Source organism: Mustelus asterias, unplaced genomic scaffold (assembly GCF_964213995.1).
Source record: "Mustelus asterias unplaced genomic scaffold, sMusAst1.hap1.1 HAP1_SCAFFOLD_100, whole genome shotgun sequence".
Classification (NCBI taxonomy): domain Eukaryota; kingdom Metazoa; phylum Chordata; class Chondrichthyes; order Carcharhiniformes; family Triakidae; genus Mustelus; species Mustelus asterias.
The window spans coordinates 1,032,720-1,045,912 of NW_027590147.1; the positions used below are offsets into that span (position 1 = coordinate 1,032,720).

The following is a 13,193-nucleotide window of genomic DNA, read 5'->3' on the forward strand; positions in this document are numbered from 1 at the left end:
GGGATCAGTGCTGGGTCCACTGGTATTTGTCATTTATATTAATGGTTTGGATGAGAATATAGAAGGCATGGTTAGTGAGTTTGCAGAAGACGCTAAGATTGGTGGCATAGTGGACAGTGAAGAATGTTATCTCCAATTGCAACGGGATCTTGATTGGGCCAGTGGGCTGACGAATGACAGATGTAGTTTAATTTAGACAAATGCGAGGTTATGCATTTTGGTAGATTGAACCAGGACACGACTTACTCAGTAAATGGTAGGGCGCTGGGAAGCGTTACAGAACAAAGTGATCTAGGGGTATATGTTCATAGCTCATTGAAAGTGGAATCGTAGGTGGACAGAGTGGCAAAGAAGGCATTCGGCATGCTTGGTTTCATCAGTCACAACATTGAATACAGGAGTTGGGAAGTCTGGATGAAGTTGTACAAGACATTGCTAAGGCCACACTTGGAATTCTGTGTGCAATTCTGGTCACCGTATTACAGAAAGGATATTATTAAACTAGAAAGAGTTCAGAAAAGATTTACTGGGACGCTACCGGGACTTGATGGATTGAGTTATAAGGAGAGGCTGGATAGACTGGGAATTTTTTTCTCTGGAGCGTAGGAGGCTGAGGGGTGATCATATGGAGTCTTGAAAACAATGAAAGGCATAGATCAGCGAGATAGTCAATATCTTTTCCCAAAGGTGAGGGAGTCTAAAACTAGAGGGCATAGGTTTAAGGTGAGAGTGGAGAGATACAAAAGTGTTCAAAGAGGCATTGTTTTCACACAGAGTGTGGTGAGTGTCTGGAACATGCTGCCAGAGGTAGTAGTAGAGGCGAGTACAATTTTGTATTTTAAAAAGCATTTAGGTAGTTACATGGATACGATGGGTATAGAGCGATATGGGCCAAATGCGTGCAATTGGGATTAGCTTAGGGGTTAGAAAAAAAGGGCAGCATGGACAAGTTGGGCCGAAGGGCCTGTTTCCATGCTGTAAACATCTATGATTCTATGACTCTCCTGGCATTACCAGCGAAACCCACATCCCCTGAATGAATAACAATAAATAATCTACTCGAGACCAAGTAGAGGATGGCACCCACAACTGTCGGTCACCTGCTTAAATTCTGGATTCTCGCTGCCGGGAGTTTCGACTGAAAACTCACAGCTCAACTCCCTATTTAAATACTTGTGTTCGTTTTAAATGGTGGGCGTGGCCTAATTTCCCGATGTTCGGGTCTGAAGTATTTCAGTGCAGCTCTGAGATCCAGTCTCCCAGAGCAGTCCAGCTCCGTCGTCTCAGCTCCCTGGCATATAAACCGTCAGCTCCAGACAGCAGAACGATGGGAATCCTTGTTTTCACCGTGTGTGCCTGTTTACCCTGATGAGTACCGATCAAACTAACCCACATTGTGTGGATTGAATATAAAGCTGCCCCAGTCCATCCTAATTACAGACAATGTCTAGGATTTTAGCCCCTTTGTTGGGTTCGGCTCTGATGGTCCATTAAACTCTGTGTTTAATTTCCAGGATCTTTCAGCCAGTCAGTGATACAGAGCCTGGCAGCGTTGACCAGGAAGCAGTATCAGTCTCTTACCATCACCTGTGTTTTCTATGAGTTTATGATTTAGAAAATGGTAATTCTTTTCAGAAAAATCCAGCCCCGGATAGAGCGGGAGCGGGTCTCCAGCGGAGGGAGATTTATTGTGTTGGTGAATGAAGCAGAAAAGACATTTTCACTGGAAATTCGGGATGTGAGAGTTGAAGACAGTGCCACCTATTACTGTAAAGTTCAGCACTGGTACTACTCACATAGGACATCGCACTGGGAGAGAGATCGACAAAAACCTCAGGACAATCAAAACAGTAATTCCCAGCAATTCCCATGTTCGGTAACTTGACTTGTCGGGTTGATGTTATTCCCGTTCAATCTAGTTTAATTTCATTGTAGTTACCACCTATCAGTTATAATTCTTCAAGGTTTTTCGCCGTTAATAAGAATCTTGCATCTCTGCTCCTGTTCCTGGGAAATTTTACCAGGAACTCCGAGAACAACCAATGTTCATTATTGATTCAAATCTCCTGAATAATCGAGAAACACTGATTGTTCGGTAATGGCTGCTCGGCAGTTTGAGGTGTCAGTCATTCTTGTGCTGGGCTGACTGAGAGCGCTGACACTGTGGGGAGAATGGAGGTTGCAGATGGGTCTGGAACGGTGGTGACTGTCACAGCCGGTAAGTGACTCCTAATCCCATTGTGTTGCAGCCTGTTTAGGTTAGTGTTCACCGTCAGTTTAAATTCGTTATCAGTATCATTTCAATTGTCTGCTTCTCAAGCAGGGTGGATTCCTAAGGAAGATTTTCAATTGCAGATTTAGACTTGGGAGAAGAGTAAGTAACTGAAGTCGAGTCCGGCTGTGAGACCAGATTGAAGCAGTGTGAGACCCCAAAGGACAGGTATCCTACGGGGAAGGAGTTTCAGCTGATCCTATCTGGGCTATTATTGGTTTAAGGAACAGCAAAAAATCTCACAACACTAGATTAAAGGCCGACAGGTTTACTTCAAATCACGAGCTTTCGGACCGCTGCTCCTTTGTCAGGTGAGTGCAGAGTTGGTTTCACAAACATGGCAGATATAGACAGAGACGCAATTGCAACAAAATGGTTGGAATGCAAGTCTTTACAGGTAATCAAGTCTTTACAGGTGCAGACAATGCGAGTGAAGAGAGGGTTAATCAGGTTAAAGACGTTTGAATTGTCTCAAACCAGGACAGATGGTAGGACTTTGCAAGCCCAGGCAAAATGGTTGAGATTACATGTAGTGTGACATGAACCCAAGATCCTGGTCCTCAAAGACGCGCATTCCAACCATTATCTTGGAATTGCATCTCTGTCTATATATGCCATGTTTGCGAACCCAACTCTCCATTAACCTGAGGAAGTAGCAGTGCTCCGAAAGCTCGTGATTCCAAATAAAGCAGTTGGACTTTAACCTGGTGTTGTGAGACGTCTTACCGTGCCCACCCCATTCCAACGCCGGCATCTCCAATCATGGTTTAAGGAAGGCATCGGGTAATCCTCACAACATCCTGCACTCTCACTCTCCTAACTGGTTTCAGTGAGTGTACATTCGGGGAGGTGATGGCCAAGTGGAATTATCGCTGGGCTATTAATTCAAAAACACAGCTAAAGTTCTGGGAGTCCCGCCAGCGCAGATGGTGGAATTTCAATTCAATAAACATATCTGAAATTAAGAATCTACTGATGATCATGAAGCCATTGTCGATTGTCAGAAAAACCCATCTGATTCACTAATGCCCTTCAGGGAAGGGGAACTGCTGTCCTTGTCTGGTCTGGCCTACTTGTGACAGCAGAGCCACAGCAATGTGGTTGACTCACAACTGCCTCAGGGTACCTGGGGATGGGCAGCAAGCCAGCGACGACGCCCATGTCACATCAATGAATAAAAATACATTATGGACGCTCCGAACCCTGCTCCCTGCTCTCCGCTGGGAGAGAGCGGAGCCACCGAGCACAGGATTTCTCTCTGCTCCAGGAAATGATCTAAAAGAGGACAGGAAATGTCAACGAGGTACCGGGAGCGGCTGGTCCAATACCTGCAGCGGCAGGAAAACGGGAACATGACACAAATAGCTTCGAGAGCTTATTTTATAGTTGTAGGTGACATTTTGTGTGCAATCAGTGACTAAAAATAATTATATCCTAACTGATTTTTATTTCCTTCCTATAAACAATCATTTTGGCAGAACTGCGAAAAGTTTGAATTGCATTCTCTTCCACATATTGATCGCTAATTGTGGACAAATCCGTTTGCATTATGTTTTTTGTCGATTTCAAAAACATGGGATTGCGCTCATTGAAGCATAATGAATCCCTCAAGGATTGGGTTGTGTCGAGGCTGAGGGAGCTGAACCGTTCCATGGATGGTCAGATCTAAACATTTCTGAATTGTACAGCGGGTCCCCAAGGTGGATTAGTTATTATCAGCATGAATTTCTTACACTTCTGAGAAAATAAATAATCAATAATGTATATGGATATCGAAAGTTTGGAAAAGCTCTGCCTTTTGTCTTTCGAAGGCCGGTAAGACATGAAAAAGCAGCACAGAAACACTGAACATTATATTGTAGTTTCAAGGAGCTCCATGTGCAGAAACTGTTCCTTCGGTGGGAGAGTTGTTCTTTTTTCTTCTTTAATTCATTCGTGTGACATGGCGTCGCTGGTTGGCCAGCATTTATTGTGCATTCCTGGTCGCCCTTCAAATCAATGGCTGGCTGGGCCATTTTTAAGGGCAGTTGAGAGTCAATCACATTGCTGTGGCTTTTTCTGAACATCGGAAATGGTTTCACGGTCAGCAGCAGATACTTAACTTCAGATGTTTTTAAAATTGAAGTCAAATTCCACCAACTGCCGAGGCAGGATTCGAACCAGGGTCCCCAGAAGAAGTAGACATTTATATATGAAATATGAAATGACAATCAGAAGAGATAGATACATTCGGGTATATTTACACGGAAACACATCAACATGTGAAGCTCGCTCTTTGGAGAAACGGCGTGATGAATTTATGACACAGCTTGAAAAATATGGGCGGGAGAGAGGAATAAATAGACACACAGCTCAGGATGAGAGGAGAAGGGGCGTAATAGAACAAGCTTCGATCATCTGGACCAAGTGGCCTATTCGTGTTAAGTGGAAAGTGTAGAATATAAAACTCAGAGACAATTCTGTTCGGAAAGGACAGGGAACAATCAGCCAATGGACTAAAGGGATTGAAATTATCACATCCCCTAAAGGCAGTTCCCAGTGAGTAACAGTAAAACCACTGCGGAAACTGAACAGACTGAACCAACCGATAACTGAGAGAAATTAGGGCAAGTTTTCATGACGGTTAGAAACCGCCATGAACAGACAGAAAACAACTCAGATGTAGAAATAAAATGAAATCAACTTGCAAATATTTCGAAAAGAAGTAAAACGGTAGAATTGATGGACGGAAAGAGACAAATAGCCCAACGGCAGACTGGATTTACCTTGTAATGTTGAAATGCGGCCAAAAGTCGATCTTTGACCCACAGATTTACATTGTCATTTCTGATTAATAGATGTGGACGAAAATCTCTGTTCTGTGCTGAACCTTGGTATGTACTGAAATATAAGACTGCTGATTTTCCTTCGGGCAATCAAATCTAGACAGCAATTGATTCATTGAAGAGAAGAGTGAACTTTACGTTTTAGTTTTCTGGTTCGCATTTCACCAATATATTTATTAGCAGATATTTAATAAAAATAAAATCATACTCTGCAAAAGAAACATAATTCTGTCAATAATGACAGTAGTTTGAAGGTGCTGCCAATATATCCATTCGTTCTTCTTTTTGTCCCCACTGGAATCTTGTCCTGTCCCAGAAGTTTTTGCCCCTCAATTGCCCCTCAAGTTAATGTTCAATCTGCTTCCAGAACCACCCTTTCCGCAGTGCACTTCAGGTGACTGCAATTCTCTGTGAATAAAAGATCTGAAGATCTGCCACGCTTGTTTATTTCCAATAATCAATGCATTTTGAAACACATTCATGGAATCCCTACAGGACAGAAGGAGGCCATTTGGCCCGTCAAGTCTGTACCGACCACATCCCACCCAGTCCCAGGCAATATTCCCATAACCCCACATATTTATCCTTCTAATCTTTCTCGGACACTAGGGTCAATTTACCTTGGCCAATCAACGTAATCTGCACATCTTTGGACTGTGGGATGAAATCGGAGCACCCGGAGTAAACCCAAACAGACACGGGGAGAATGTGCAAACTCCACACAGACAATGACCCGAGGCCGGAATTGAACCTGGGTCCCTGTCGCTGTGAGGCAGCATTGGCAACCACTCTGCCACCGTGCCACCCCCTAATTAAATTAAACAAATTGCCGCAACAGACAGGTATTCATCCGATTGACAAGTTTTCCCGGGTAAACAGTGGCTCAACAAACAATTCATTTTATTTCTACACTGCAGATTCCAGCTCAGCTGTGTCACCAAGTTCCCTTCTACAAACCTCTGCTGCCGGTGACCGGTTATTTGAAGCTGCGAATATTCAGGTCTCTTGTCAGTACACAGTACACGTACCCTCAGACCCCAGGACAGGCTCAGAAATACCTGCTTCAGACACACATTTCTGGAGAGGAGAATAAATCAAACAGGGTCGCGGGGAGGATTTCTGCTTCTATCGATTCTTCCGTCAAAATCAGCCGGTTAAAGATCTCCAAACTTTAACTGAGCGACTCCGCTGTTTATTACTGTGAACTGAGTTGGCGCACAGCACAATCGCACAGAACACGGAGAGAGCTGTACAAAAACCTGGACATGATGAGGGTTACAGACACAGTGACACAGAACACGGAGACAGCTGTACAAAAACCTGAACATGCATTTCAGATTCTTGTGAGCTCACCATGTTCAGGTTTCTGTACACCTCTCTCCGTGTTCTGTATTACTGTGTCTGAAATCCTCACCAGGTCCAGGTATTTGTACAGCTCTCTCCGTGTTCTGTATCACTGTGTCTGGAATCCTCACCATGTTCAAGTTTCTGTACGGCTCTGTCCCTGTTCTGCATCACTGTGCTGTGCGCCCACTCAGTGCACAGTAATACACAGCGGAGTCGCTCAATCGCAGCTTGGAGATCTTTAACCAGCTGATTTTTTCGACAGGGTCGACAGAAGCAGAAATTCTCTGCCCGGCAGCGTTTTCTTTGATCGCCTCGCCTGATGTGTGTCTCTTAAGCAAGTATTTTGGGGTCTCTCCTGGAGAGTGACGGTACCAGTAGAGTGTGTGTTGACAAAATCCTGGATATTCACAGTTTAAAGTAATGGTGTCGTCAGCAGCACAGGTTTGGAGAGACGGATTCTGTGACACAGATAAACTGGATTCTGCAGAACCTATAAATAATGCACAATATTTCTATGATTCCATTACTTGCGTTGCATGTTAGTTTGCCCAGGGAAATATAATCGCGTCAATAGCTCGCCATTTTCCCGTAATTGTTTCATTAAAGGGTGTGCGACATTTATTCACTATAATTAGGGAGACAGTGGCAAAGTGGTATTATGACTGGATTGCTTAATCCAGAGATTTAGTAATCCAAGTAATACGCTGGGGACACGGGTACGAATGGTGCCACGGAAGATGGTGAAATTTGAATTTCAATTCAATATTGAATTGATTTCAATAAAACAAGCATGTTAATTCAAAGATGACTATGAAAACATTGTCGATTGCCGTTAAAACCACATGTGTTTCACTAATGTTCTTGAGGGAAGAAAATCTGCCATCCTTATCTGGTCTGGCCTACATGTGGCTCCTGATACACAAAAATGCGGTTGACTCTTAAATGCCCTCTAAAATGGGCTTCGCAAGCCATCCTGTTCAAAGGCAATTAGGGACACCCACATCCAGAGGATGAATTGAAAAAAAATGGCAAAAGAGCCGAGGGGCAGATACTTAGATGATTTTTTTTGTACACAGCGAATTTTGCTCATCTGGATTATTTGGAGATGTGTGTTGGAAACAAATTCAACACTCATTTTCGAACAGTAAATGGAAGAAATATACAGAATCAGATTAGAATTCCGGGGGTTTGATGAGCAGGAAGGTAAAATAGGAAACGTTCAGTAGCACCTGCAAAGAATGGCCACTTGGTCAGAGTGATGTCCTTCTCTGGTTTCTGATTTTATATTTAGTGTCTGCTTCTGTGTATATTGACGATTTACAAACCTGAGGAAATTATATGAAAGTTCACTCTTCTCACTGTAACAATTGCTGTCCAGAGTTGATTGACTGAGAGTAACCCTGCCGTTTTATATGCTGGGTCGCATCAAGATTCAGGCAAAGACGGTCATACTCGCCCAGCGAAACTGATTAAGCGAAACTGACAATGCATATCTGTGTCAAAGATCAACCTTTGACTACAGTCCAACTCTTTGCACAGTTTCGTCCATCAATTCTACAATTTATATTATATATTAGAATGATTTACAGTTAATACCAGTGGATTTATAAATCTGAGTTGTTCTCTTTGTACTGCTTGCGATTTCTTGCCACCATGAGAACCGGTCCCAGACACTCTCCAATGTCAGTTGAGATCAGCATGCTCAGTTTCCCCGATTGACTTGCTCACTGTTACTCACTGTGAAGATTGCCTTTTCAAGGTGCCTGAGATTTTCAATTCCTTCCATCCATTGGTTGATTGTTCCCCATGCTTTCTGGGCAGAATCCTCTCTGTGTTTTATATTATATAGATTCCACAGAACAGAAGTAGGCCAGTCGGCTCACAGTACGCTTGTCCTTGCACTGCGCACTACTCCCCTCTCACACTCGATCCCTAACGAAACCATTGTACACTGAGCACTGTGTCCTTCTCCCTCCTCGATCTTTCACGCCGTCTGAAAAATTCCTTACGCCATTTACTGCAACCACTCCATGTGGCAGCTCGCTCCACATTCCTCCTAATTTCTTTTTCTTTTATCTCACTGGCATCATATTAAATGTTTCTTTAATCTGAATCATTTTCTCCACACGTACATTAATGAATCTATCAATTAATGCTAAAGATTTATATCAACACCAAAACCTGAAAAATGTTGGCAAACCTCAACAGGTCTGGAGACAGAATAGAGTCAACGTTTCCAGTCTGGATGACCCTCCGTAAGAGCCACAGAGAGAAGCAAAGTTGACACGAGGACAGAAGTCATAGCTTCAAAATGTGGACCCGACTCCAGTTTCCTATTCTGCTCCCAAATCTAAAACTGCAATTGAAAATCTTCCACAGAAACCCCCTTCCCCCACGCTGCTATTGTAGTCACAGAGGATTGAAGAGAGGCAGACGACAAGAATGAACTGACGGCGAAAACGAACCAGGACATTCTGCAATACGGGGGGGATTTGGAGTCACTTACCAGCTGAGACAGTCACCACCGTCCCAGACCCGTCTGTAAATCTCCACTCTCCCCACAGTGTCAGCGCTCTCAGTCAGCCCAGTACACGAATGACAGACACCTCAAACTGATGGGGAAAAAATTACCGAATAGTCAGCGTTTATCAATTATTCAGGGGTTATAGATCAATAATGAAGTATGATAGTTTTATAATTCCCATTGGAACAAAGTGTTCCTTGGGACACTCTGAACTCTTGGCAAAATGGCCCAGGAACGGAGTGGAGATGGACGCTTCGTAGAAATGGAATAAAAAAGTTAAAGAAAGATAACTGAAGGGAGGAAATTACAACGAAATGAAATCATGTTGCAACGATAATAACAACAACCCGACAAGCTATGGTCCGTGTCCTGGAAATTATTGCTTCGCTTGTTCAGAAATACTTAAGTATTTGTTCTCCTCTCTTCCACTGTGGTGTCCCATGTGCGTAGTACCAGTGCTGAGCTTTACAGTAATAGGTGGCGGTGTCTTCAATTCTCATGTCCCGAATTTCCAGCGAAAATGTCTTTTCTGCTTCATTCACCGACACAACAAACCTCCCTCCGCTGGAGATCCGCTCCCGCTCTGTCCCAGTCTGGGTTTGTCTGAAGAAATGGCCATTTTTTAAATCATAAACACCATTGAAAACACAGGTGATGGTGAGAGACTGACACTCCTTCCTGGTCACCGCTGCCGGGCTTTGAGTCACTGACTGACTGAAACATCCTGGAAATTCAACACAGAGAGTTTAATGGACCATCAGAGCCGAACCGCACAACGGGGCTAAAACCCCAGACAGTGTTTGTAATTGAGATGGACTGGGGCAGCTTTATGTTCAATCCACACAATGTGGGTTAGTTTGATCGGTACTCACGGGGTAAATAGGCACACATGGTGAAAACAAGAAGGATTTCCATCGCTCTGTCGCCTGGAACTGAGGTTTGTATGACGGGGAACTGAGACTGCAGAGCTGGACTGCTCTGGGAGACTGGACCTCAGAGCTGAATTGAAATACTTCAGACCCTGGTAAGTTAGGCCACGCCCATCCTTCAAATTAAATTCAAGGATTTAAATGGTGAACACGGCTGTGAACTTTCAGTCAAAACTACTCGGCAGCCGGAATACAGAGACTCATCCCGCGACCCACAGCAGTGAATGTCATGCTCTACTTGCTCTCGAATTGATTATTTATTGTTATTAATCCAGGGGATGTGGGCTTGGCTGGCGATGGCAGCAGACATTACCAATTTCTAATCGCCCTTGATAAGATGCTGGTGAACTGTCTTCTTGAAGGGATGCTGTCCCTGCGGTGTAGGTCCACCCACTGCGCTATTAGGGAGGGAATTTCAGTATATTTACCGAGACCGAGGGACAGTAAAGGAACGGAGGATATTTCCAAGTCTAGATAGTGGTCGTATTCGCATGGCCTTCTAAATTATAGCTTTGTGTCTGAAATGTAGCGCCTAAGGAGGCTTCGTGATTTCCTGCAGTTCATCGTGTATATGGTACAGAAGGTTGCCACTGTGCATCGTTGGTGGAGCGAGTGAATGTTGGTGCAAGCGGCACCAGTCAAACGGGGCTGCTTTGTCCTGAATGCGACGTCTTGTAAATTGGAATCTCAGTGTGCAACTTTAGAACCACCTCCTTTGTCTGAGTAAGAAGGACAGCTTCACCGGAGGCGCATCCTACTAATTATACTTCCTGTTTTATTCAGAACAGCTGACTCAGTTTACACTCCTTATTAGCCGGAGTCAAATAGCGGCTGATAGGATTAAATGAGATGAAACCCACAACAGAGATATTAACTGTGAAACAGCGGGATACTTAGGAAGATTCTAATAGTTCGATTGTAGCTCGACTTCAGGCACCGTTCAAAGTCTGTGGGAAATTCAATTTTGAGGGAACAGAAATGTGAAAGAATTTATGGGCTCCCGTTTTCATTCTTGTTCTGAAGCTAGGTGAGTTCTTTAGCTTTCATTAGAACGAAGTTTTGTCACATAACTATTGAAGGAGGGACGGATGTGTGAACAAGGGGTGAACTATGGGCCTTTAAGGGGATAATAGAGGATGGATGGATGAACAGACGGACAGTAGGATGGATGGAGGAATGGACGGATGCGAGTTTTGAGTGACCATTCACTTTGATTGGAGTGAAGTTTACAATAGTTTGCTGCAGTTAAAACTTAGGTAATTGGAGGGAAAGAATATTGGATGAATGTATGGAAAATGCTGAAGGTGTTGGTTCAAATTGCACTTTAAAAACCAAATAGAATTCTTGCCTCTATTGATAATGTGCAAATACAAAACAAAAGATTTATTCACAGATAATCAGGCTTCGGTTGAAGTATGACAACCACGAGAGAAAGAGAGTTAATGTTTCGAGTCCATATGATTCTTCCACAGAATCTGAACAAAAGTCATATGGACTCCAGATGTTAACTCTGCATTTGTCTTCACAGATGCTGCCAGACCTGCTGAGTTTATGCAGCAGATTCTGTTTATATATGCTGATTGAAATGTTAGTTAAAGTAAACTTCCTCTTAACAGTTAAGAAACTGCATGAATTTTTGAAGGTAGGAGATTTTCAGTGCAATGCGGAAAGAACAGACTGCGGGGTAAAATAGTAACTCCATCGTCTGCCAATGCGGGTAATATATACTGAATATTCTCGTTATTTGCTTTAATACTTAATGATTCTATGTCGAGGAGAATGAATGAATGTTGACTGAGGTTCCCCATATTTAAACGTATATCTATTTTCTGGTTACCATTTGAAGGACTGTGTTATTCTGATACTGTAAAGCAAACTGCACCGTCAGTATCATGTTTAGAACAAGAACGCATGGTGTTGCCCTATTCATTCTCCACAGACAGCCGCCGCTATGATCTGCTCTGGCACCGACAAAATCCGGGGGAGGAGTCGGTATTTTTAATCAAAAGGAATTCGGAGGGAAATACAAAGAAAGCTGAGCGTGTGGGAGGCCGATTCTGGTCAATACTCTGAGTATCAGATCGTTTCTTCAGTTTCACCCTGGCAGATGTACAGCTGAGTGACAGTGAGGTGTATTATTGTGCGCTGATCATTCACAGTGATACAAACTGATACAAGACCCTTACGGAAACTACCACTGGACTGCAACATCAGCCGAGTGATAGGAGTTCACTTTGTGAACTCTGAACCTTCACCTCTGGCAGCTGCAGAATCAGACCGAGACCGTTTATTGCTGTGTGAATGTAGTCGGAAGTAGAGATGATCGATGTGAAAAGGCATTCTGAATGACTGAGTTCCTGACAAAATAGGGTGAGAGAAAAGCAAGGAAAAATAAACAGGAAGATAGAACGGCAGCGAAAAAAGGGAGCAAAAGGCCGTGAGACACAAAGAGGTAGCGCGCTGGACGTCAAGGTGGACGCAGAGAGTTAAAGAAAGACTCTCTGAGAGTTAGAATCAGAAAAATAGAAAAGAAGAAAGTAAGAGAAGAATATAGAGAAGGGGGAGAGGGAAAATAGGGAGATAATAAGAGAGAGAACGAGACAGGGCCTGAGACAAAGGCAGAGAAACAAAATTGCACTTTAACCTCATCTTATTCGATTTCTAATGTGTGATTATATTTTATCAGTGGCCCCACTAAATATAATCACACATGAGTGGAATAAGATCAGTGGCCCCAGGAAATGAATCACATCCCTCAGTAAAGATAGTTAGCTTGCTGGTTTGAGTGTACTCACTGAATGACTGATCCCACCAGGAAATATTTAATCCTGTCGGTGAAAGAACATCAGCTCACCCAAGATTAACAAGGCGAGGGAAGAGATTGCAGAGCCTCTGGCGATGATCTTTGCGTCGTCGATAGGGACGAGAGATGTGCCGGAGGATTGGAGGATTGTGGATATGGTTCCTATTTTCAAGAAGGGGAATAGGGATAGCCCAGGAAATTACCGACCGGTGAGTCTAACCTCAGTGGTTGGTAAACTGATTGAGAAGATCCTGAGGGACAAGATTTATGAGCATTTAGAGAGGTTTAGTATGCTCAAGAATACTCAGCATGGCTTTGTCAAAGGCAGATCGTGCCTTACGAGCCTGGTGGAGTTCTTCGAAAATGTGACCAAACACATTGACGAAGGGAAAGCAGTAGATGTGGTTTGCATGCATTTTAGCAAGGCGTTCGATAAGGTCCCCCATTCAAGGCTTCTAGAAAAAGTGAGAGGGCATGGGATCCAAGGGGCTGC

General features: G+C 43.5%; 1 protein-coding gene and 1 pseudogene across 1 annotated transcript; one reads left to right on the plus strand and one right to left on the minus strand.

Annotated features, from left to right (window-relative positions):
- The first annotated feature begins 1,618 nt into the window (after window positions 1-1,618).
- On the plus strand, window positions 1,619-6,502 carry LOC144484345 (uncharacterized; annotated as a pseudogene).
- A 109-nt stretch (window positions 6,503-6,611) lies between these two features.
- Window positions 6,612-9,883, minus strand: LOC144484346 (uncharacterized). Its single transcript, XM_078202884.1, has 4 exons — window positions 9,841-9,883; window positions 9,398-9,692; window positions 8,951-8,991; window positions 6,612-6,925 (listed from the first exon to the last, which is right to left on the minus strand). Exons 1-4 carry the CDS (start codon window positions 9,881-9,883, stop codon window positions 6,612-6,614), a joined length of 693 nt encoding a protein of 230 aa, XP_078059010.1.
- Window positions 9,884-13,193: the final 3,310 nt, after the last annotated feature.

Excerpts from the sequence above, each read along its gene's own strand:
- LOC144484346 (XM_078202884.1), bottom strand. The coding sequence starts at position 9,883 with ATGGAAATCCTTCTTGTTTTCACCATGTGTGCCTATTTACCCC. Across the intron at positions 9,693-9,840 it reads CATGTGTGCCTATTTACCCC|GATGTTTCAGTCAGTCAGTG; the intron begins GTGAGTACCGAT and ends TTGAATTTCCAG. Across the intron at positions 6,926-8,950 it reads GGTGGTGACTGTCTCAGCTG|AATCCAGTTTATCTGTGTCA; the intron begins GTAAGTGACTCC and ends TAGGTTCTGCAG.